We start from the raw sequence: 22,313 nt of genomic DNA, 5'->3' as shown, positions 1-22,313 counted from the left end.
TGGACAAGTCACTTCACTTCTCTGGCAATGGGGATTGAGACTATGAGCCCACAGTCTGAATGAAACGGCACGCAGGGCTTTCGGAGCGGAGCCAGGAACGGTTGTGTTCCCTTTCAGGCCTAGCTTGGGTAGTAGGCGACGCTGAAGAACTGCCCTTCGATGATGACAAGTTCGATGTTTACACCATCGCCTTTGGAATCCGGAACGTCACCCACATGGACCGGGTGAGGAGGGAAGGTTGGCTTCGGAGCAGCTCGCGGGCTGGGAGCCGTGCTGTCTTAGGTTTCAAGGGCTTCGAAGCCTCGGACTGAGAAGGGGGACAAGCATTTCTGGAGGCTTGATCCTGATAGGTGGGGAGGAGGTGAAAAATGGACAGCAAAGCTCTCCGCAGCCGGACAGCCCAAGGACAGTCATCAAGTTTCGATTTTGAGGCATTCTCCTAGCTCCTGCTGCCGCTGGGTCTTTGTGTCTGTAGAAGTCATTGGTCTCCATCCTGCTTCCCCTTTAAACTGTGAGTCGGTCGGCCAGTCTTTTTTTGGATCACTTACTGTGTGTAGAGCACTGTACTAAGCACTTGGAGAGTCCAAACTCCTGTATCCAACCCTATTCGCTTGTATCCACCCCAGTACTTAGTACTGTGCCTGGCACATAGTAAGCACTCAACAAACGCCATTATTATTATTATTGTAGTGTCTGTCTCCCCTCTAGAATGTAAGCTCCCTGTGGGCAGGGAACCTTTCTGCCAACTCTGTTGTACTCTCCCAAATGCTTAGTACAGTTCTCCAAATCCAGTAAATGTTCATTGATTTAGAGGTGGGTGAGGATTAGCTTCAAAGAGCTAGTTGGTCAGGAAGCTGCCATTTTGGGGCTTTGAAGCTTGATGATGACTGAGAGAGTTTTGTGTGTGGTATTAAGTATTACTCTGTGTCAAGCACTGTTCTAAGCGCTGGGTAGATGCAAGTTTGTTAGATGGGACACAATCCCTGTCCCCCATGCGGCTCAAAGTCTAAGTAGGAGGGAAGAGGATTTAGTTCCCATTTATAGTAGAGGAATTGAGGGCCAGAGGAGTGAAGCGACTTGTTCAGGGTCACACAGCAAGCCATTGGCAGAGCCAGGATTAGAACCCAGGTTTCGAACTCCCGAGCCTGTGCTCTTTCAACTAGGCCTCACTGCTTTGCCGATTACCGCGATGGATGGGTCACCTAGGGACGGGCTGTGGACTGCATCCAGAGCTCCGTGCAGGCCCACTGAAGGACCGTCTAGTTCCACCCTCTCGGAAGTAGACGGAAGCTCGTCGTGGGCTGGGAATGTATCTGCTAATTCTCTGCATTGTACTCTCCAAACTTAGTATGTTCTCTGCACACAGTGAGCACTCGATAATATGCCACTGGGTTGTCGATGATGATGGGCATGAGGGTATCTACTTGACAATGTCTTCTTACCTTCCCTTTCTCCCAGGCACTGGAGGAAGCCTATCGGGTCTTGAGACCAGGAGGAAGGTTCCTTTGCCTGGAGTTTAGCCAAGTCACCAACCCCTCGTTGCCAGGTTAGCTGCCAATTTCTAATCGGCTTTGTCCCTCGTTGTCCTGTTAGAGAAGCATTCATTCATTCAGTCTTATTCAGCGCCTACTGTGTGAGAGCACTGTACTAAGCGCTTAAACAGCACCGTTCTGCTTCCCATACTGCTCTCTTACTGGTTTGTCTGTCCTTCCATTCAGGCTCTACGACCTATATAGCTTCCAGGTCATTCCAGTTCTGGGGGAAGTCATTGCCGGGGACTGGAAGTCCTATCAGTACCTCGTGGAGAGCATCCGGCGTTTCCCGGCTCAGGTAAGTAACTTTCCCCTCCTGAGGAGAAACGAGGCCCGGGTTTAGCTCGGCTCTTCTAACGCTGTCTCCTCCACCTCAGGAAGAGTTCAAGGAGTGATCGAAGATGCCGGTTTTCGGAAGGTGACGTACCGGAGCCTCACGTCCGGCATCGTGGCCATTCACTCGGGCTTCAAACTGTGATCCTTCCGGCCCTTACAGATGCAGCCCACCTCTCCTTTTGGAAAATCAGCACCCGTGGGAGGACCAGGCAGTTTCAGGAGAGCCCAGCGGGATTTTCTCCCTCTATGGAATTTGGGCTACGGAACTCGGGTGGAGGGGTGGAGGAGCTGAGGGTGTTCTCTCCTCCCACGGCTTCAGGCAATGAACGACTGAAGGCAGTTGCCTTTGGTCCCACAGGAGACTTATTTTGTATGGAACCTTCTGTCAGTTAATCTCCTTGAAAGGCGCCCATGAGAGGGTGGGGAAGCCACCGGAGGAGGACAGATAAGGACTCGATATGAAGGAGAAAGGGAAGGGAAGCCAAGGATACAATTTAGGAGTTAATTTGGGGCCCAGCGACCTTCTCTTTCTTGGCTCAAGGGATGGTTGCTGGCTTTTGTTGTTTTTAATAGAATTAAATATACTGAATATTTGTCTTTGTCTTTATATTTGAAAAAATCCTATATTCCTCTGCCCTTCTTCCCTTTGCATTGAGTGAAAAAAGTGCTTTCACGTATGGCCTAGTTGATAGAGCCTGGGCATGGGAGTCAGAAGGACCTGGGTTCTAATCCGGATCTACCACTTTCTGCTGGGTGACCTCACAAGTCACTTTCTCTCTGTGCCTCAGTGACATCATCTGTAAAATGGGGATTAAGACTGTGGGGCCCATGTGGGACAGGGACCATATCCAACTCGATTAGCTTGCTTAATAGAGTACCTGACATGTAGCTGCTCATTGCGGACAGGGACTGCAGATCTACCCAGTGCTTAGTACGGTGCCTGGTACAGAGTAAGCACTCGGCAAATACTATTAAAACCAAAACCAAAAAATCCTTCTTAGCTCCTGGACCCCTGGCGAACAGGGCTGCGCAGTTTTTTTCCCAGTGGGCCACCCTTTCTCTCAGACATTTTGTCCTGGGCTCCTGGGCAGGAAGGAGTCAGGGTTCCGGTCTCTACTGGACCAGAAGCAGCGTGGCTCAATGGAAAGAGCCCTGGCTTGGAGTCAGAGGTCGTGCATTCAAATCCTGGCTCCGCCACTTGTCAGCTGTGTGATTTGGGTAAGTCACTTCACTTCTCTGTGCCTCAGTTACCCATCTGTAAAATAGGGATTAAGACTATGAGCCCACCTGGGACAACCTGATCACCTTGTATCCTCCCCAGTGCTTAGAACAGTGCTTGCACGTAGTAAGCACTTAACAAATGCCATCATTATTATTATTATTATTACTGGCTTTGATTCCATCCATTTGAAGTTTACCTCACAGGTGCTGTGGAATCAGCTGTGAAGTTGTATGTGCACACAGTAAGCGCTCAATAAATATGATTGAATGAATGAAGTTCTGTGGAATGGGGCAGGGCTAATGTGGTTGTAAATTATCCTTACTTTATTAAGGGCTTATTTTAAAAGCCCTTCCCTCCTCAGCAGAGAACTGAGCAAAATAGTTGCAGACGTGACTTGTCTTGCAGTGGTCGGTTGGTTGCTTGTGGGAAGCAGCCCGGCTAGTGAGCGCGGGCCTGGGAGTCAGGATCTGGGTTTGAATTCTGCTCTGCCACATACCTGCTGTAATTTTGGGCAAGTCACTTGGCTGTAAAATGGAGATCAAGAATGTGAGCCCAAGTGGGACATGGACTGTGTTAACCTGATTAGCTTGTATCTATCCCAGTTTTAGCATAGTAGCTCGTGGTGGGCAGGGAATATGTCTGTTGATTGATGTATTGTACTCTCCAAGTGCTTAATACAGTACTCTGCAGAGGAAGCGCTCATTAAATACGATTGAATGAATACTTAAACTTAAATACCATTAAAGAAACCCAGTAGAATAATAATAGTATTTAAGCGCTTACTATGTGCCAAGCACTGTACGAACTGCAGGAGTAGATACTTTATAATAAATTTATATTAATGTCTGTCTCCCCTCTAGACTGTAAGCTTGTTGTGGCAGGAACGTTGGCTAACTCTGTTGTACTCTCCCAAGCGCTTAGCCAGTGCCCTGCACATAGTACATGCTCAGTATATTTTTTACATTTCAAGGGCCGCTTGCCTTCACACTCTTCAGGCCCTGCTTTCTCCTATGTTCACACCAATCCAGTCTGTTTACTTGTAATCACTGTAAACACTGGTCTCCTCACTCTCAAGGACCAAGGACAATTCAACCATCTCTTCAGGTTCTCCTCAACACTGGCAGCGTGGCCGAATGGATAGAGCCGAGGCCTGGGAGTCAGAAGGAACTGGGTTCTAATCCTGGCTCTGCCACTTGACTGCTGGATGTCCTTGGGCAAGTCACTTCACTTCTCTGTACCTCAGTTACCTCATCTGTAAAATGGGGATTAAGACTGTGGCGCCCATGTGGGACGGGGACTGTGTCCAACCTGATTAACCTTGTATCTACCCAGTGCTTAATGCAGTGCTTGGCATATAGTAAGTGCTTAACAAGTACTGTAATTATGATTTTTCTCTCTCGTGGACCAAGGACAATTCAAACATCTCCTCAGGGTTCTCCTAATCGTAGGCCTCTCCACTCTCAATGACCCAAGGACAAGTCAGCCACCTCCTCAGGTTATCACCTGATAGTTATTGCTTTTACCTCAACTATAACACTTAAACTACACCCCTACCATGACCTTTCAATTCCCTCCTACCCCCAGGCAGCCCAACCCCTCCTCCCCGCCCCATCCCTGTCCTCCTGTCCCAACACCACCCCTCGACCCCCTCCCCCGGCGTTGGGTTGGCGTCAACTCACTTCCATCCAAACCCTCCTCACCTCCCCACCGATTCCACCCCCACATCCTTCCACCCCTTGTAACCTTTCCCACAGCCTCAACCAAGTGCAGCCTGCAGAACCCCACTCCATCATGGGAAGCTTCCCTTTGTCCTTGACCTGTTCCTGACCCAATCATTCCTCCTCCTCACCGTCACTGAAAGCTGACTCTCCCCAGATACACAGTCTTCTCCCACTCCCCCAGACTTACTGGGAAAGGAGGAGTGTTGGCTTCCTTCCATGCCCCAAAGCCACTCCCGCACCATTCTGCCTCCCCCTCCCTTTCCCTTCCTTAAAAACCTATATCATCCACCTCTACTACCCTCTCCAGATTCTAGTAAAATTGTCTACCCCTCCTAGGTCCCACTTCCAACTCTTTTAATCATTTTGTTCCCTCTCTCACATTCCTTCTCTCTTCTCCATGTCTACATTGATCTTTGGAGACTTCACTATCCACATAGATGTTCCTGATGACCCTTCTGCTGCCCGCCTTCTATCACTCCTGAACTTCACTGACCTGCTCCACCGCTCAATCTCTACCGTCGCCAACTCCGAAATCACCCTATCCAACCACAACTTCCTCACTTGCCTTCTCTCCCACACACCTCCTCCCCGAAAACCTGTACTGTTCCTAGACACCTCCGATTTTTAAACCCCATCTTATTTTCTCAACTCGTCACGCCCCATTTAGCCTCCATACCCACACTACCTTCCCTTGGTGACCAAAGTGACTCAATACCACCAGCTCAATTCACTCGTTCCCTTATCCCTTCGTCGATTACGTACCACTCACCCACAGCCCTGGATCACCTGCACAGTCCGCCTCCTTCGCTCTTGTGCACGAGCCACAGTGCGCTGCTGGCGGAAATCTAAATATCAGGTGGACTTGGTCCCCTTCAAGTTTATCCTTGTGTGCTTTAACACGGCCCTCCCCTCTGCCCTGCAAAAATATTTCTCCACCTTATTGACACCCACGCCCATCATCCTTGCCAGTTGTTCCAAACGTTTAACTCCCTCCTCAGAACCTCTATCCCCCTCGTCTCTTCCATCCTTTGTCCCAATGACCTGGCTACTTACTTTATTAAGATAATTGATACTATCAGGCATGACCTCCCTAAAATCTCCCCTGTCCTTACACAGTCCCTCCCCCAACCTGACCCCTGCTCAACTCTCCCATCTCTTCCAGGAGTATCTGTATTTGAGATCTCCCGCCTTCTCTCAAAATCCACCCTTCCATCAGCACAACCAACCCCATTCCTCCGCACCTTATTGAAACAACTTGCCCACTCTCTAACAACCGTTTTCAACTGTTGGCTCTCCAATGGTTTCTTCCCTACTGCTTTCAAACATGCCTATGTCTTCCTTGTATTAAAAGCCCTCCCTGGACCCCACGGCTCCCTCCAGATATCGCCCCATCTCCCTCCTACCATTCCTCTCCAAACTCCTAGAGTGAGTTGTCTACACCCGCTGTCTCAAATTCCTGTCTCCAATTCTCTCCTTCACCCCTCCAATCTGGCTTCCGTCCCCTTCATTCCACAAGAAACCGCTCTCTCCAAGGTCACCAGTGATCACCTTTTGCCAAATCCAACAGCCTCTCTTCCATCCTAATCCTCTATCAGTCTACTTGTCAACCTCACAGCCTCCTGTCTTTTCCCCACTCCAATCCATACTTCATTCTGCTGCCCGGGTCATTTTTTGCAAAAGCGTTCAGGACACGTTTCTCCAATCCTCAAAAAACTCCAGTTGTTGCCCTCACATCCGCCACAAACGAAAACTGCTCACCATTGACTTCAAAGCACTCAATCACCTTGTCCCCTCCTACCTCACCTCACTACTTTTTTCCTACTAAACCCCAACCCGCCCACTTGGTTCCTCTAATGCTACCATTCTCACTGTGCCTCAGTCTCATCTATCTCAATGTTGACCCCTCACCCACATCCTGCCTCTGGCCTGGAAGGCCCTCCCTCAAATCCAACAGACAATTACTCCCCCCTACCTCAACTTCAAAGCCTTACTGAAGGCACATCTCCTCCAAGAAGCCTTCCCTGACTAAGCCCCGCTTTCCTCTTCTCCCTCTCCCTTCTGCATCGCACTGACTTGCTCCCTTTATTCATCCCCTTCCCAGCCCTGTAGCACTTAGGTACAGATCTGTCATGTATTTATATTTCTGTCTTCCCCCCATCTAGACTGTAAGCTCACTGTGGGCAGGGAATAGGTCTGTTATTGTGTTGTACTCTCCCAGACACATAGTACAGTGCTCTGCACACAGTAAGCGCTCAATAAATATGAATGAATGAATAAATACCATTGATACCAGATAATCAGGTTGGACACAGTCCCCGTCCCATGGGAGGCTCACTGCCTGGGGAGTAATTGAAAGTGTCTTTAGAGAGATGCCCAGGCCTGCTGGTTTCTAGGTAAGGGTTCTTGGAAGATCTATGGAGAAGCAGCATGGCATAGTGGATAAAACATGGGCCTGGGAATCAGAAGGTCATGAGTTCTAATCCCGGCTCCATCGCTTGTCTGCTGTGTGAACTTGGAAAGTCACTTCTCTGGGCCTCAGTTCCCTCATCTGTACAATGGGGATTGAGACTGTGAGCCCCAGGTGGGACAGGGACTGTGTCCAACCCATTTGCTTGTATTCACCTCAGTGCTTAGTACATTGCCCGGCACATAGTAAAAGCATAACAAATGCCATAATTATTATTATTATTATTACTATTGTACTTGAAGCCCAAGTCATTTAACTGACCACTGCTAAAGGATCACAACAAGCTTAACCCTTGGTTTAAGGTGTCATGGTGTTACGGGAATCAGTGTGGCTCAATGGAAAGAGCACGGGCTTGGGAGTCAGAGGTCGTGGGTTCTAATCCAGGCTCCGCCACTTTCATTCATTCAATAGTATTTATTGAGCGCTTACTATGTGCAGAGCACTGTGCTAAGTGCTTGGAATGTACAGTTCGGCAACAGAGAGAGAGAATCCCTGCCCACTGACGGGCTCACTGTCTAACCAGGGAGACAGCAAAGCAAAACAGAACAAAACAACATCATCAAGATGAGTGGAATCATAGAGATGTACACATCAACAACAAAATAAATAAGGTAATAATAGTATAAATATGCACAGTGGTGAGGGGAAGGGGGAAATGGGGAGGGGAGGAGGGGCAGAGGGAAAGGGGGGTTCAGTCTGGGAAGGTCTCCTGGAGGACGTGAGCCACTTAGCTGTGTGACTTTGGGCAAGTCACTTCACTTCTCTGTGCCTCAGTTCCCTCATCTGAAAAATGGGATTAAGACTGTGAGCCCCATCGTGGGACAACCTGATTACCTTGTAACCCCCCCATCCCAGTGCTTGGCACATAGTAATGCTTAACAACTACCATCATCATTATTATTATTATTATTATTAAGGTTGATTTTTGTGTGTGTGTGTGTGTGTGTATGTACTATACATACCCCAAGAGAACAACAGTTTAAGATCACTGCATCAAATGCTAAATCCTAGGTGTGAGGTTTTTGAAAGCCCCAGGAGCTCTGCTACTGTTTTATTTTCAGCAGCTGGAGTCAGTTTGCCTCGTCAACTTCAGAGGCCTGGAAAGAACCTGCCGCCGCTGCCAGCCCAATCCCATCTCCATGGAAACATGTTTCCCTCACATCTGAATCAAAAATAGATGTAATCTGCATTCACTCGCTCTGACAATAGGCCGAGACCCGGGGTCACTATAAACATTCACCGCTTGGGCTTCTAAGGTAGGGAGATCTTAGGGGCACTGGAGATTTATGCTGAGAGAATATGAGGTCACCGCTATTTATTGCCATGGTGGATTGGGTCGTCGCAGTATAATATGTGGCGGTTTAATGGGCCGCCAGGCAAAGGGGCCTGTGGAACTGCTTCATACAGAAGCATTGAAGAGAACTTCGCTAACAAGCCACGGCGATTGAGAGAGGGAACTATTTTCATCGCCAGTAGAGGTCTGCCTATAGAGAGAGAGGTGTAACAAGTCGACCCACTTGTGTTACACAGCAACAACCCATTTTTAGCACAGAATGAGCAGCGTCCTCTCTGGCCCGCTGGTACTAAAGGGATCCATTTAACAAAGGCTTCTCAAGTCCCGACCAGAACTGACAACAGAAGGAAAGAATGTTGTTTTAATAGACTGTCCCTTCAGGCTAAATAACCGTCGTTTGTTTTTTATGGTATTTGTGATGCGTCTACTATGTGCCAAGCACCATACTAAGCACTGGGGAAGATATAAGTTGGTGAGTTTGCTGCAGTAAAAAAGAAGAGTCACAAACACCCTGTGTTATATTTGTAAATGTTTTTAGGGCTTTTCCCCCCCTCCAAAAATTAATAGGCTCAGCGGAAAAAGCCCGGGCTCGGGATTCAGAGGTCGTGAGTTCTTATCCCAGCTCCGCCACGGCTCAGCTGTGTGACTTTGGGAGTCACTTCACTTCTCTGTGCCTCAGTAACCTCTTCTGTAAAATGAGGATTAAGACTGTGAGCCCCAGGTGGGACAAACTGATTACCTTATTTTACCCCAGGGCTTAGAACAGTGCTTTGCACATAGTAAGCGCTTAACAAATACCATCATCATCATCCCACACAGGGCTGAGTTTTAATTCCCATTTCATAGATGAGGTAACTGAAGCACAGAGAAGTTTAGTGACTCACCCAAGATCACCTAGCAGACAATTAGTATGATTACTATTATACTATTGGTATTTGTAAAGCACTTACTATGTGCCAAGCACTGTTCTAAGCGCTGGGTGAAGATACAAGGTGACCAGGTTGTCCCACATGGGGCTCATAGTCTTCATCCCCATTTTACAGATGAGGTCACTGAGGCACGGAGAGAAGCGACTTGCCTGAGGTCACACAGCGGACAAGTAGCGGAGCGGGGATTAGAACCCAGGTCCTGACTCCACACCCGTGCTCTATCCACTAGGCAACTCTGCTTCTCAAGTCTGAATCCACCATTTCCTTTTTCCTTTCACACACTCGCTAGTACACGAAGCTTCAGTCACACATTGGTGAACCGCCATTCACAATTACGTGAGCCCCCACGTCCGTCTTGTCAAGACGGCAGCTGTTCCGATTCTAGCCTTCTGTTCGATAAACCCCGAGAAGCCGGCTCCGGTGAAATCGCAATGTGGGGGAAGGCCAGAAAGTCCATCCCCTGTGCCATTTCACCAACGTGGGCTGTGGTCTCTGTTCATTCTGTTACAGGTCTGTTCCCACACTTCTGCCTTGGCCACATGGTTAGGAAGCAAAGGGAACACTGCCGTTCATCGCTCCCAGCCAAAGCTGTTCCTCGGAGGGAGACGGAGAGGGAGGGGTCCAAGTGCCAGAGGGAAGTTGGCGGGAAGGTTATTCATCCCCCTGCAAGGGTTAGAGAAGTGACTCCACTCCAACTTGGGTTCCCATTTGATCGTGGAAAATCTCCCTTCGCAGCTCCGCCTTACAGCACAGCAGCAGGCTACCGAGTTTTAAATTCCTGCCAGGACTGTACTTCCATCAAAAGGAAGACACACATTAAACGGAAGCCTTTTAAGAGCTTAGAGGGAAACAATACCACCTGGAGACCTCAAAGCACATTAGCTACCCTCTCATCCTCAGAGGTTTAGGAACAAAGTATGCTGTGAATGAAGAAAAGAAGTCGAATGGTTTTGCCCGTTAGTGGAGGCCTGCACTTTCAAGACTCTGCCCCTAGAAATTTCGGTCTAACACATCAGTCCTTTTTTTTAAAAAAAAAAAAACAAAACAGGCTGTCCCTTTACCCCTTCTCACGTTTGACACTCACCCACCCAAGCCGGCATTTGTCCTAGACAAATGTTTGGGATGTAAACTTCTAAAGTTTGTGCAAAACCTGCAGTGAGACAGGCTCATGTGCTGTGGCTGAAGGGAAAGGAAACCCCCACCCCCCACCCCCAAATCTATTAACAGGGCTCACCTTCAACTAGCCTCATCCTGAAAAGGCATCCATCGAGCCTACCCCTCAACTCTGCCTAGAGGATTATTGAACAAAGTCTTAGTTAAACACACATACATCTCCAACAGGTTTATTTTTAAAAGAGGGTGGGATTCTTTGGAGGAAAAAAAAGAGGGAGGGGTCGTTTAGAATAGAAAATAAATACAAATGTAAAGTTGTTTGCTAATTATTTTATAGCCACGATGAACAGACTAGTACACAGGAGACCCCTGTACATTAACAACAACAACAACAGCACAATAAAGGCTTCGAGAGCAAGGTGTTCCCTTGGCAAGGCTGAAGATTTCAGTCTCTGGTATTTGGAATTTCGGCTGCAGTCCTTTTTTGGATGGATCGGTGGATCTCATAGTCCATGCTTTAACCGGATTTGAACAGAAGAATGGCAACTTGGCCAGGTAGAAGTAGATGAAGTGTTTAGTCTCGTGTGTCACATAGCTACCGAAGTTCCTCCACAATGCAGTGCCAGGTGGGATTGTACTTCTTGTCAAACTCCTGGGGAGGAGGAGAAGAGAAAAAATAAAATAAAATAAAGACACTCATTTTAGTTTCACGTCGGACATCATAACCGGCCTTCTTCCCTAGCCAGTCTAGACAGAGGAGACTTCGGGAGGGAGGTTAGCATCTGCAGATTCTTGGAATGCAAGAATGTCCCTCGGCTCCAAGTCGCCTACGTACTGCATTAAAGCAAACATACTTGTATTCTGAGTTAAGTGGAACTGGGGAGCAGAGAGCCCAGTAGGATAAAAACAGCTGCAGCACAGAGCTCTCTTGTATCCAAGCATCCCCCTTCTCATCGTTCTCCTCCTACGTTATTGTTCTTTAAGAAGTGGTAGATCCGAGTTGAGGGAGAGCAGTACTAAGAACTCGAACTGGGAAGGAGGAAGTCACTTCCCTCTACCTTTCCACTAGGAGTCTTTTTCAAAATGCTTTTTGCTAAGTGCTTACTACGTGCCAAGCACTGTACTAACTATGGGGTAGATACAAGCTAATCAGGTTGGATGCAGTCCTGGGGCTGATGGCCACTTACAGATCAGGTGACAGGCACAAAAGTGGCCCAAGGTCACACAGGCAGACAAGTGGCAGAGCCCCAGGCCTGTGCTCTAACCGCTAGGCCATGCTGCTTCTCTTCTTTACCAAGTGCCGGTCTCTGACACTAGGCAAGCAATCAAGAGAAATTAGCAGAAATTAACTTAAAATAGTTCCATCGCACTCCAGACACGTTTGCAAAGCTCTTACCGAACAGGGGGTTATCGAGTAGTCTCTTAAAACACACACAACTTGTCACCTTGGGCAAGACCATCAATCATTTTTAAATACAAGCAAAGTATAGGAACAACCAATGTCAATTTTAAAGAAGATTTTTTTTTTAATAATTTGGGAAGCCCTCTTTCCCGAACGCCCTTCATATCAAGAGTACATTTGAGTTTCAAGAAGGAAATGGGGCCAGGGGAGAGAGAGGGACAGAAACCCAGGACCACCTGTATGAATTTCAGATTTCGACGTACCACAGTATCATTGTGTTGAGGCCGAGTTCAAGTATAATTTTTGATAGGCCTCAAGAACAGCGCTACGCGCCCTGGGGAGCTCAGTAAATATCTGTTGACTGCAGCTACTTAAGACCTATTAAAAAGGAAGTAGCTGTTCTTGTTTGACTACATGAAAGTCACATGGACAGCATTGTGGTGCTTGTCACAAGTATTTATTTTCTCTTCCAACAATCTCTGGAGCCTCGGCCTAACCCACCCACTCCCGAGACTGCCGGCTTCCTTCCCTTCAAGCAACATAGTTTGTCTGAGAGCTGGCACTTTTATTAGATTTGTTCAGAGGGCTATTCACCAACCCTCCTCCTCCCCCCCACTTTCCCCTTGGCAAAACCGGAGGCTAACCCTCGCCTGGAGTCTCCCAGGGCCCCTCTGGGAACACCCCCTTTTTCAGCACACCCAATGGATCCGCTTGGCAGAAATACCAGGGGACGAGGTGGGTGGCTTCACCCCTATAACTACAAGTCTACCGTTCACATTTACTGAGCGCTTGGGGGTGCAGAACACTCTATTGAGCGCTTGGCAGGGGACAATACAGAAACAGTGACAGGTGGCATACCACTGGGTGTCATTTCGAAGTTCCACCTCATTTGGGGTCTTTTTATGACTCCGCTTGGCCATTTAACCACTTTTGGGGGGGGTCCTGACAGGGAGGCTGTTTGGCCAACCCCTTGGGGTTACATAATGCAGTCTCGGACACCGTCAAGCCCATCACTTTGGGGAGGGGCAGTTTCCAATCGAAATGTTACGACAGGTCACGGACCCAAAAAAGCCCCCTTCCCTAAACACCCCAGCCTCTACGGGGTGGGTGGGGGCTCCGTTGCAAAGACTTCCTCCTACCTTCTTGATATGAGCTGCTATGTCCTTCTCTATATTGTATTTCTCCAGGGCCTGATGGCACATTCCACCGAGTCCTGCTGCATCTCCTCCGACATATCCGCATTTTTGATCACGGCTTTTCGGTCGCACATGGTTACCTGGTGCAAGTAGAGGGAAAGGGGTGGGGGGTGGGGGGAGAAAACGGGAGAGGGGGGAGAAGCAAGAAGAAGTTGAGTGGGCTTTGGGCCGTTCGTGGGAGAAATCTGCAGAATTTCACTTACAACGGGCTTGAAGTTTGCAGACTTAAAACGGTCGGAGGAATTGCGGGGCTTCACTTGAAACGGTCGTAGAAATTTGGGGGATGAAAGGGCGTGGAAATCTGCGGGATTTTGTTAAAACGGGCGTGGAAATTTGCACGACTTCGCTAAAGCGGTCGCAGAAATTTGCGGGATTGCGCTTCAAAGCGGTCGTAGAAATTGGCAGGATTGCGTTTCAAGCGGTCGTAGAAATTGGCAGGATTGCGCTTCAAACGGTGGTAGAATTGCAGGCGGCTTCAACGTGGTAAAATTAGCAGGATCGGCGCTTAAAAGGGCCGTAGAAATTGGCAGGATCGCGTTTCAGACGGTGGTAGAATCTGCGGGATTTCGCTTAAAGCGGGTGGTAGAAATGTGCGGGATCGCACTGCAAACGGTGGTGGAAATTTGCGGGATTTCGCTAGAAAGGGGTAGAAATGTGGGGGGTGGCATTTAGGGGGCCTGACCCCCCCCCCGTAGGCGGCCGTTTGCCCGCGGGGTGGGGGTGGGCGGGGGGGCCCGGGCTGCCGGCGGGGCAGAGGGTAGCGGCGCGGGGGAACGGGGAGGAGAGGCGGCGGGCCGCGGGCCGGGGCCGGGCCGGTCCTTACCGCGGGCGCTGGGCGGCGACGGGCGACGAGGGCGGCAGGTGCGAGCAGCGCTGAAGCCGTTGCGCATCTAACCCACCCCACGCCAGCCGCCGCCGCTAGTGCCTCGGCCCCGCCCCCCCGCCCTTCCGACCCCGCCCAGGCCGTCGCCATTGGCCGCCCCGCTCCGGGGCGCGGCCCCCATTGGCTCGGCGCCTCAATGGTTCCCCCAGGAACCTTCGGCCGCCTTTTGTTGCGGGCCACAATGCACCGCGCGCGGGTCGGTCTCCATGGCGACGGGCGCGCCCGCGGCACGAGGGCCGAGGCGGCGGGCCCGGGCCAATGGGCGGCCGAGGAGCGGCGCGAGGAGCCGCCGAGGCGGGAGAGGCCCACCTCTGTTCCTAGGCGGCGGGCGGGGGAGGGGCCGGCAAGCGCCCACGCATGCGCCCTGCCCTGCGTTGAGGGGGGGGGGCCCGGGGCGGCCCTTCACCCCGACCTGTTTCCCTCCTTTTCCATTCGATCCTACTTATTCATCATCATCAATCCTAATGATGGTCTTTGTTAAGCGCTGACTATGTGCAGAGCACTGGTCTAACAGGGTCATCAGGTTGTGAAGGCTCCCAGTCTTCCATTTTCCAGATGAGGGAACTGAGGCCCAAAGAATAATCGTCATAATGATGGCATTTGTTAAGCGCTGACTGTGTGCAGAGCACTGTTCCAAGCGCTGGGGAGATTCAGGTCATCAGGTTGTGAAGGCTCCCAGTCTTCATCCCCATTTTCCAGATGAGGGAACTGAGGCCAGAGAATATCATAATAATGATGGTATTTTGTTAAGCGCTGACTGTGTGCAGAGCACTGTTCTAAGCGCTGGGGAGATACAGGGTCATCAGGTTGTCCCACACGAGGCTCACAGTTAATCCCCATTTTACAGATGAGGTCACTGAGGCCCAGAGAAGTTAAGTGACTCCCCACAGTCACACAGCTGACAAGCGGTAGAGCCGGGAGTCGAACCATGACCTCTCCGAAGCCCAGGCTCTTTCCACTGAGCGCTGCTTCTCATGGAACTGAGGCACAGGGAATAATCGTAATAATGGTATCTGTTAAGCGCTGACTATGTGCAGAGCACTGTTCTAAGCACTGGGGGAGAGATACAAGGTCATCGGGTTGTGAAGGCTCCCAGTCTTCACCAGACAGATGAGGTCACTGAGGCCCAGAGGACTTACCACCGTCACACAGCTGCAAGTGGCTAGCCAGGATTCGAATCCATGACCTCTGACTCCCAAGCCCAGGCTCTTGCCACCAAGCCACGATGCATCATCATAAAAAATAAAAAATAAATAAATGATGGTATTTGTTAAGCACGCTTACTATGTGCAAAGCACTGTTTTAAGCGCCGGGGGATACAAGGTGATCAGGTTGTCCCACGTGGGCTCACAGTTTTAATCCCATTTTACAGATGAGGTAACAGGCACAGAGAAGTTAGGTAACTTGCCCAAAGTCACACAGCTGGCAAGCGGCCGACCCGGGATTAGAACCCATGACCTGACTTCCAAGCCCGGGCTCTTTCACCTGAGCCATGCTGCTTCTCATCATCGTAATCATAATGACGGTATTCATTAAATACTTGTGGTGCGCAAAGCACCCCATAAGCATTGGGAGAGTCCGGTACAACAACACAACAACTCCCTGCCAAGGAGCTCTCTTTCTAGAGGACCCTCTTCTAATCATTAATAATAATAATAATAATAATAATAATAATAATAACGGTGGTGTTTATTAAGCAGTGGGGCTTAGTGGAAAGAGGCCGGGCTGGGGAGGCAAAGGTCATGGGTTCTAATCCTGGCTCCGCCACTTGTCAGCTGGGTGACCTTGGGCAACTCACTTCTCTGGGCCTCAGTGTCCTCATCTGGAAAATGGGGATTGAGACTGTGAGTACTACTTGGTACAGGAACTGTGTCCAACCTAATTTGCTTGTATCCATTCCAGTGCTTAGTACAGTGGCTGGCACATAGTAAGCACTTAACAAATACCACAATTATTATAATTATTGACATTCCCCCCCCAGCCTGATCTTGCTATGCGCCAAATATTGTTCTAAGTGCTGGGGGAAATGCAAGTTAATAATAATAATAATAATAATAATAATGTTGGTATTTGTTAAGCGCTTACTATGTGCAGAACACTGTTCTAAGCGCTGGGGTGTTCTAAGCGCTGGGGTAGATACAGGGTAATCGGGTTGTCCCACATGAGGCTCACAGTCTTCATCCCCATTTTACAGATGAGGTAACTGAGGCACAGAGAAGTTAAGTGACTTAATAATAATAATAATAATGTTGGTATTTATGAAGCGCTTACTATGTGCAGAACACTGTTCTAAGCGCTGGGTATACAGGGTAATTAGGTTGCCCCACATGAGGCTCACAGTGTTCATCCCCATTTTACAGATGAGGGAACTGAGGCAGAGAGAAGTGAAGTGGCTTGCCCACAGTCACACAGCTGACAAGCGGGAGCCAGGATTCGAATGCATGACCTCTGGCTCCAAGCCCGGGCTCTTTCCACTGAACCACGTTGCTTCTCTAATCAGGTTGGACCCAGTCCCTGTCCCCATGGGGCTCACAGTCTCAATCCCCATTTTACAGTTGAGGGAACTGAAGCCCAGGAGCAGTGAAGTGATTCGTCCAAGGTCAAACGGCAGGCATAAATAAAAATAAAATAAATGGTGGTATTTGTTAAGCGCTTATTAGTGCCAAGCACTGTTCTAAGTGCTGGGGGATACAAGGTGATCAGGTTGTCCCACGTGGGGCTTACAGTTTTAATCCCCATTTTACAGATGAGGTAACTGAGGCCCAGAGAAGTGAAGTGACTTATCCAAATCACACAGCTGGCAAGCGGCGGAGCCGGATTAGAACCCACGACCTCCGACTCCCAAGCTCATGCTCTTTCCACTGAACCACGCTGCTCTCATAGCCATGCTGCTTCTCATGTGAAGGAGTCATGATTAGAACCCAGGTCCTTCTGCTTTCCAGGCCCGTGCCCTATCCACTAAGCCACGCTTCTTCTCTGCACACAGTAAGGGTCAATAAATCAGATTGATTGATTGTGGGAGTGAACCATTGAGGTGAGGGGTGTTGCCAGGCTGGTGGTGAATCCCCCCCGGGGGGAAGAGGTAATAATAATAATAACAATGTTGGTATTTGTTAAGCGTTTACTATGTGCAGAGCACTGTTCTAAGCGCTGGGGTAGACACAGGGGAATCAGGTCGTCCCACGTGGGGCTCACAGTCTTCATCCCCATTTTACAGATGAGGTAACTGAGGCACAGAGAAGTGAAGTGACTTGCCCACAGTCACACAGCTGACAAGTGGCCGAGCCGGCATTCGAACCCATGACCTCTGACTCCAAAGCCCCTGCTCTTTCAACTGAGCCACGCTGCTTCTCTGAGGCTACTTCCCTCATCCGTCAAATGGGGATGAAGACTGAGAGCCCCACATGGGACGTCCTGATTCCTTGTATCTCCCCCAGCGCTTAGAACAGTGGTCGGCACACAGTAAGCGCTTAACAAATACCATCATTATTATTAATATTACTTCTCTTGGGTGAGAATGAGGGGTCCAAATGGACCTCAGAGTTGAGGCATGAGCTCCGTTGGTGGGCCAGAGTGAAGCGGAAGTGGGAGTAAAGGATCTCTGCTGTTCAGTAAATTGCCTAGCTCACGGCCTCTCCACTAGAAAGTTCCCAAGGGATACAACCAGAAGTCTGAAATACATTAGTTAGGAAACCAGGAACCGGCTCAGGTACGTACACCATGCAGGATACAAAGAAGCAGCAAGGCCTAGTGGGAGGAGCATGGGCCTGGGAGTCAGAAGGACCTGGTTTCTAATCCCGGCTCTGCCACTTGTCTGCTCTATGACCTTGGGTGAGTCACTTCACTTCTTTGTGCCTCAGTTACCTCATCTGTAAATTGGGGATTATGACTGTAAACCCCATGTGGGACATGGACTGTGTCCAACCTGATTAGCCTGTATCTACCCCAGGGCTTAAAACAAGAGAAGCAGCGTGGCTCTGTGGAAAGAGCATGGGCTTTGGAGTCAGGGCTCATGAGTTTGAACCCAGCTCTGCCACTTGTCGGCTGTGTGACTGTGGGCAAGTCACTTAACTTCTCTGTGCTCAGTTCCCTCATCTGTAAAATGGGGATTAAGACTGTGAGCCCACGTGGGACAACTGATTCCCTATGTCTACCCAGCGCTTAGAACAGTGCTCGGCACATAGTAAGCACTTAACAAATACCAACATTATTATTAACAGTGCCTGGCACATAGTAAGGGCTTAACAGATTCCATTTAAAAAGCATATTTGCCCATAGAGACTGCACAGTGAATTTCCAGACAACTTTTTAAATTAAAATCTTAAATTTGACTCCTTTTTAGGATTAAATTTTTTTTCTCTAATCCTTCTCACATCCATTATTCTTGAACCAGATCCCCACCAAAGTGTATGTAATAATAATGATCATCATAATAATAATAATGGTATTTCATTCATTCATTCATCGATCATACTTAATGAGCACTTACAATATGCAGGGCACTTGTTCTCTATTTGTTAGACACTTACTATGGCTCAAGCACTGTTCTAAGCACTTGGGGTAGGTACAAGTTCATCAGTGTATGTGAGGGAGGAGGAAGGAAGGAAGGAAGGAAGGAAGGAAGGAAGGAAGGAAGGAAGGAAGGAAGGAAGGAAGGAAGGAAGGAAGGAAGGAAGGAAGGAAGGAAGGAAGGAAGGAAGGAAGGAAAGGGAGGGAGGGAGGGAGGGAGGAGGAGGAACAGACAAGCCTGCTCGTTTCTTTTTCTTAATGGTATTTGTTAAGCCTTACTATGTCCAGGCACTCTCCTCTTGTCATTATTATTAAATACACTTTGATGTGGGGATCTGGTTCGAGAATAATGGATGTGAGAGGAATAAGAGAAAAAAAATTTAAATCCTAAAAAAGAGTCAAACTTAAGATTTTAATTTAAAAAATTGTCTGGAAATTAAGGTATTTAATCTGGAGGAAGGAAGGAAGGGAAGGAAGGAAGGAAAGGAAGGGAAGGAGGGAGCGGAGAAGGAGAGAGGGAGGGAAGGAAGGAAGGAAGGGAAGGGGGAGGGAGGAGGAAGAAGGAGGGAAGGAAGGAGGAAAGGAATAATAATGTTGGTATTTATTAAGCGCTTACTATGTGCAGAGCACTGTACTAAGCGCTGGGGTAGATGCAGGGTAATCAGGTTGTCCCACGTGAGGCTCACAGTTAATCCCCATTTTACAGATGAGGTAACTGAGGCACAGAGAAGTTAAGTGACTTGCCCACAGTCACACAACTGACAAGTGGCAGAGCTGGGAGTCGAACCCATGACCTCTGACCCTGAAGCCCAGGCTCTTTCCACTGAGCCACGCTGCTTCCCACTAAGCCACACAGCTTCCCACTGAGCCAAGGAAAGAAAGAAATACCAAGCCAAGAGAAGATGAGAGTTTGGACCACCCGAAATTCCTGCCAGGATACAGCATGGAAATCCTGGTTGGAAGAACAATAGCATTTACCCCGTGGGCTCTGGGTAATGAGTATTAATCAAATAAGGCTGTCTCTCAGGAGGGTGGGGACAGGTGTCCTTGGGTTAAAGTGCCTCTTCTTATATGGTGGAACTCTTCTTGCCAATTAGACGAGTCAGGAAGTGGTGTGGCAGAGACAAGCCTGCTCCTTTCTTTCTTTATTCTTTCTTAATGGTATTTGTTAAGCCCTTACTATGGCCCAGGCACTCTCCCAAGATCTGGATTAAATACAAGGTGATCAGGTTGGACCAACTCTTGGTCTAGTGTGCTCTCCCGAGTGCTTAGCAGAGCGCTCTGCAATAATAATGCTAATTAGTAATAATTACGGTTATGGTACTTGTTAAATGCTTACTCTGTGCCAGACTGTTCTAATCGCTGGGGGAGACACAAGTTAATTAGTTGGACCTAGTCCTGTCCCACGAAGGGCTCACAGTCTTCATCCCCTTTTACAGAGGAGGTAACTGAGGCCCAGAGAAGTGAAGTGACTTGCCCAAAGTCACATGGCGGACAAGTGGCGGAGCCGGAAATAGAATCTCCTCTGACTCCTCGACCCGTGCTCTGCACACTAGGCCACACTGCTTTTCGATGAACCTTTCATGGCTTCCACTCTCAGAAAGCTGAATTTCCTCAAAGGCCCCACCTCCTCTTTCTTTGTGACATCTTCAGAGTAAGGTCAAGAACCATGAGGCTCACCAGTCTGCTCCACCCTTAGCCCCCAAGTCCTTTTTTAAAAATGGTAAAGCGCTTACCATGTGTCAAACGTGTGTCAGTTCCCTCACCTGTAAAATGGGGCTTAAGAGCGTGAGCCCCATGTCAGACAGGGACTGTGTCCAACCTGACAGCCTTATATCTACCTAGCGCTTAGAACACTGCACTGCCGTGTTTAAGTAAGTGTTTAAAGAGTGCCATTAATTATTATTAAACACTGTTCTAAGTCTGTGGTAGGTACAAGTTAATTAAGTCGGACAGTCACTGTCCCTCCTGGCGCTCACAGTCTAAGCAGGAGAGACAGCAGGTATCCTATTTTACAGTTGAGGAAACAGAGGCACAGAGAAGAGAAGTGACTTGTCCAAAGTCAGACAGCAGGCATTGGCAGAGCGGGGATAGAATCCAGGTCTTCTGATTCCCGGGCCTGTGCTCTCTCCACTAGGCCATGCTGTTCTCTTATGTCACATCTCTAAATTATAGATTATCAACTACTTATTTCTATCAATGTCTGTCTTCCAATTGTTATATTGGACTCTCCCAAGCACTTAGCACAGTGCTCTGCACATACTAAGTGCTGAGTGAATGCCATTGATGATGATGATGGTAAAGGGAGTGGAGGGAGTGGGAGAAGCATTTTCTTCAACAACAGAGACAGCCTTACTAGGGTGCAAAACTGAGGATAACTCACCATATGGTAATAATTTATATTAGGCATTTACAATGTGCCAAGTACTGGAGCAGAGGCAAGATAATCACAACAATAATTGGGATATTCGTTAAGCCTTACTTGAGTATTTATTGAATGCTTATTGTGTGCAAAGCACTGTACTAAGCACTTGAGAGAGTGCGATCTGACAATAAACTGACAATGCCCCGAGTAGCTTACAGTCTAGAAGGGGAGACAGGTGAAAAAGACTGTACAAAGCACTGAGGTAGATACAGTGATAAGCACATCAGATGCAGTCCCTGTCCTCATGGAACTCCAGAGGTATTTAATCTGATTTTAGAAATGAGGAAATTGAAGCACAGAGAAGTGAAGTCATTTGCCAAAGTCACAACAGCAAGCAAGTGGCAGAGTTGGGATTAGAACCCCCGGCTCGAGATTTTCAGGCCTGGGCTCTTTCCACTAGATCACACTGTTTCTCAGTCATGGTTCCCGTCTCACAAGGATTTCACAGCTTAACAGGGAGGAAAAACAGGTATTCTACTCCTATTGTACATATGAGGAAACTGAGGTAGGAAGAGGTTAAGAGACTCGCCCAGGAGCACAGCTGAGGTAAGTGGAGAGAGCAGGAATTGGAACCCAGGTCTTCTGACTCCCGGACTCGTGTTCTCTCCCTAGGCCACACTGCTTCTTCGACACGGTCAGTCAGTCGTATTTATTGAGCGCTTACTGTCTCAGATGACTTGTCCAGGACATGGTCATTCAGACAGTCATATTTATTGAGCGCTTACTGTCTTAAATGACTTGTCCAGGGACCGGCTCATCTTCCTGCAGAAACGATCTGGGCATGTCACTCCCCTTCTTAAACAACTCCAGTGGTTGCCTATCGACCTCCGCTCCAAACAAAAACTCCTCACTCTAGGCTTCAAGGCTCTCCATCACCTTGCCCCTTCCTACCTCTCCTCCCTTCTCTCTTTCTACTACCGCCCACCCCGCACGCTCCGCTCCTCCGCCGCCCACCTCCTCGCCGTCCCTCGGTCTCGCCTATCCCGCCGTCGACCCCTGGGTCACGTCCTCCCGCGGTCCCGGAACGCCCTCCCTCCTCACCCCGCCAAACTGATTCTCTTTCCCTCTTCAAAACCTTACTTAAAAATCACCTCCTCCAAGAGGCCTTCCCAGACTGAGCTCCTCTTCCCCCTCTACTCCCTCTGCCATCCCCCTTTACGTCTCCGCAGCTAAAGCCTCATTTTCCCCTTTTCCCTCTGCTCCTCCACCTCTCCTTCCATCCCCACAGCACTGTACTCGTCCGCTCAACTGTATATATTTTCGTTACCCTATTTATTTTGTTTA

The 22,313-nt window shown here is 48.9% G+C and overlaps 2 protein-coding genes across 2 annotated transcripts; one reads left to right on the top strand and one right to left on the bottom strand.

The window, feature by feature from the left end:
- The first annotated feature begins 59 nt into the window (after positions 1-59).
- LOC114809045 (2-methoxy-6-polyprenyl-1,4-benzoquinol methylase, mitochondrial-like) lies at positions 60-2,011 on the top strand. The gene is made up of 4 exons (XM_029057726.1): positions 60-224; positions 1,459-1,544; positions 1,716-1,834; positions 1,910-2,011. The coding sequence occupies exons 1-4, from the start codon at positions 60-62 to the stop codon at positions 2,008-2,010; spliced, it is 471 nt and encodes a 156-aa protein (XP_028913559.1). The 3' UTR covers position 2,011.
- Positions 2,012-10,932: 8,921 nt separating this feature from the next.
- LOC114809061 (dynein light chain 1, cytoplasmic-like) lies at positions 10,933-13,331 on the bottom strand. The gene is given in 5 exon segments (XM_029057818.2): positions 10,933-11,169; positions 11,172-11,224; positions 11,226-11,266; positions 13,156-13,211; positions 13,214-13,331. Coding segments are annotated over 5 exon segments (261 nt in total). The 5' UTR covers positions 13,287-13,331; the 3' UTR covers positions 10,933-11,131.
- Positions 13,332-22,313: the final 8,982 nt, after the last annotated feature.

The sequence above is a fragment of the Ornithorhynchus anatinus genome, chromosome 2 (genome assembly GCF_004115215.2).
Source record: "Ornithorhynchus anatinus isolate Pmale09 chromosome 2, mOrnAna1.pri.v4, whole genome shotgun sequence".
NCBI classification, from domain to species: domain Eukaryota; kingdom Metazoa; phylum Chordata; class Mammalia; order Monotremata; family Ornithorhynchidae; genus Ornithorhynchus; species Ornithorhynchus anatinus.
The sequence above is the reverse complement of the archived record's forward strand: the minus strand, read 5'-3'. Positions and strand labels throughout refer to the sequence as shown.

Coding starts and splice junctions, on each gene's coding strand:
- LOC114809045 (XM_029057726.1), top strand. CDS start 60: ATGAAACGGCACGCAGGGCTTTCGGAGCGGAGCCAGGAACGGTTGTGT. Junction 225..1,458: donor ACGTCACCCACATGGACCGG/GTGAGGAGGGAA, acceptor CCTTTCTCCCAG/GCACTGGAGGAAGCCTATCG. Junction 1,545..1,715: donor GTCACCAACCCCTCGTTGCC/AGGTTAGCTGCC, acceptor TGTCCTTCCATT/CAGGCTCTACGACCTATATA.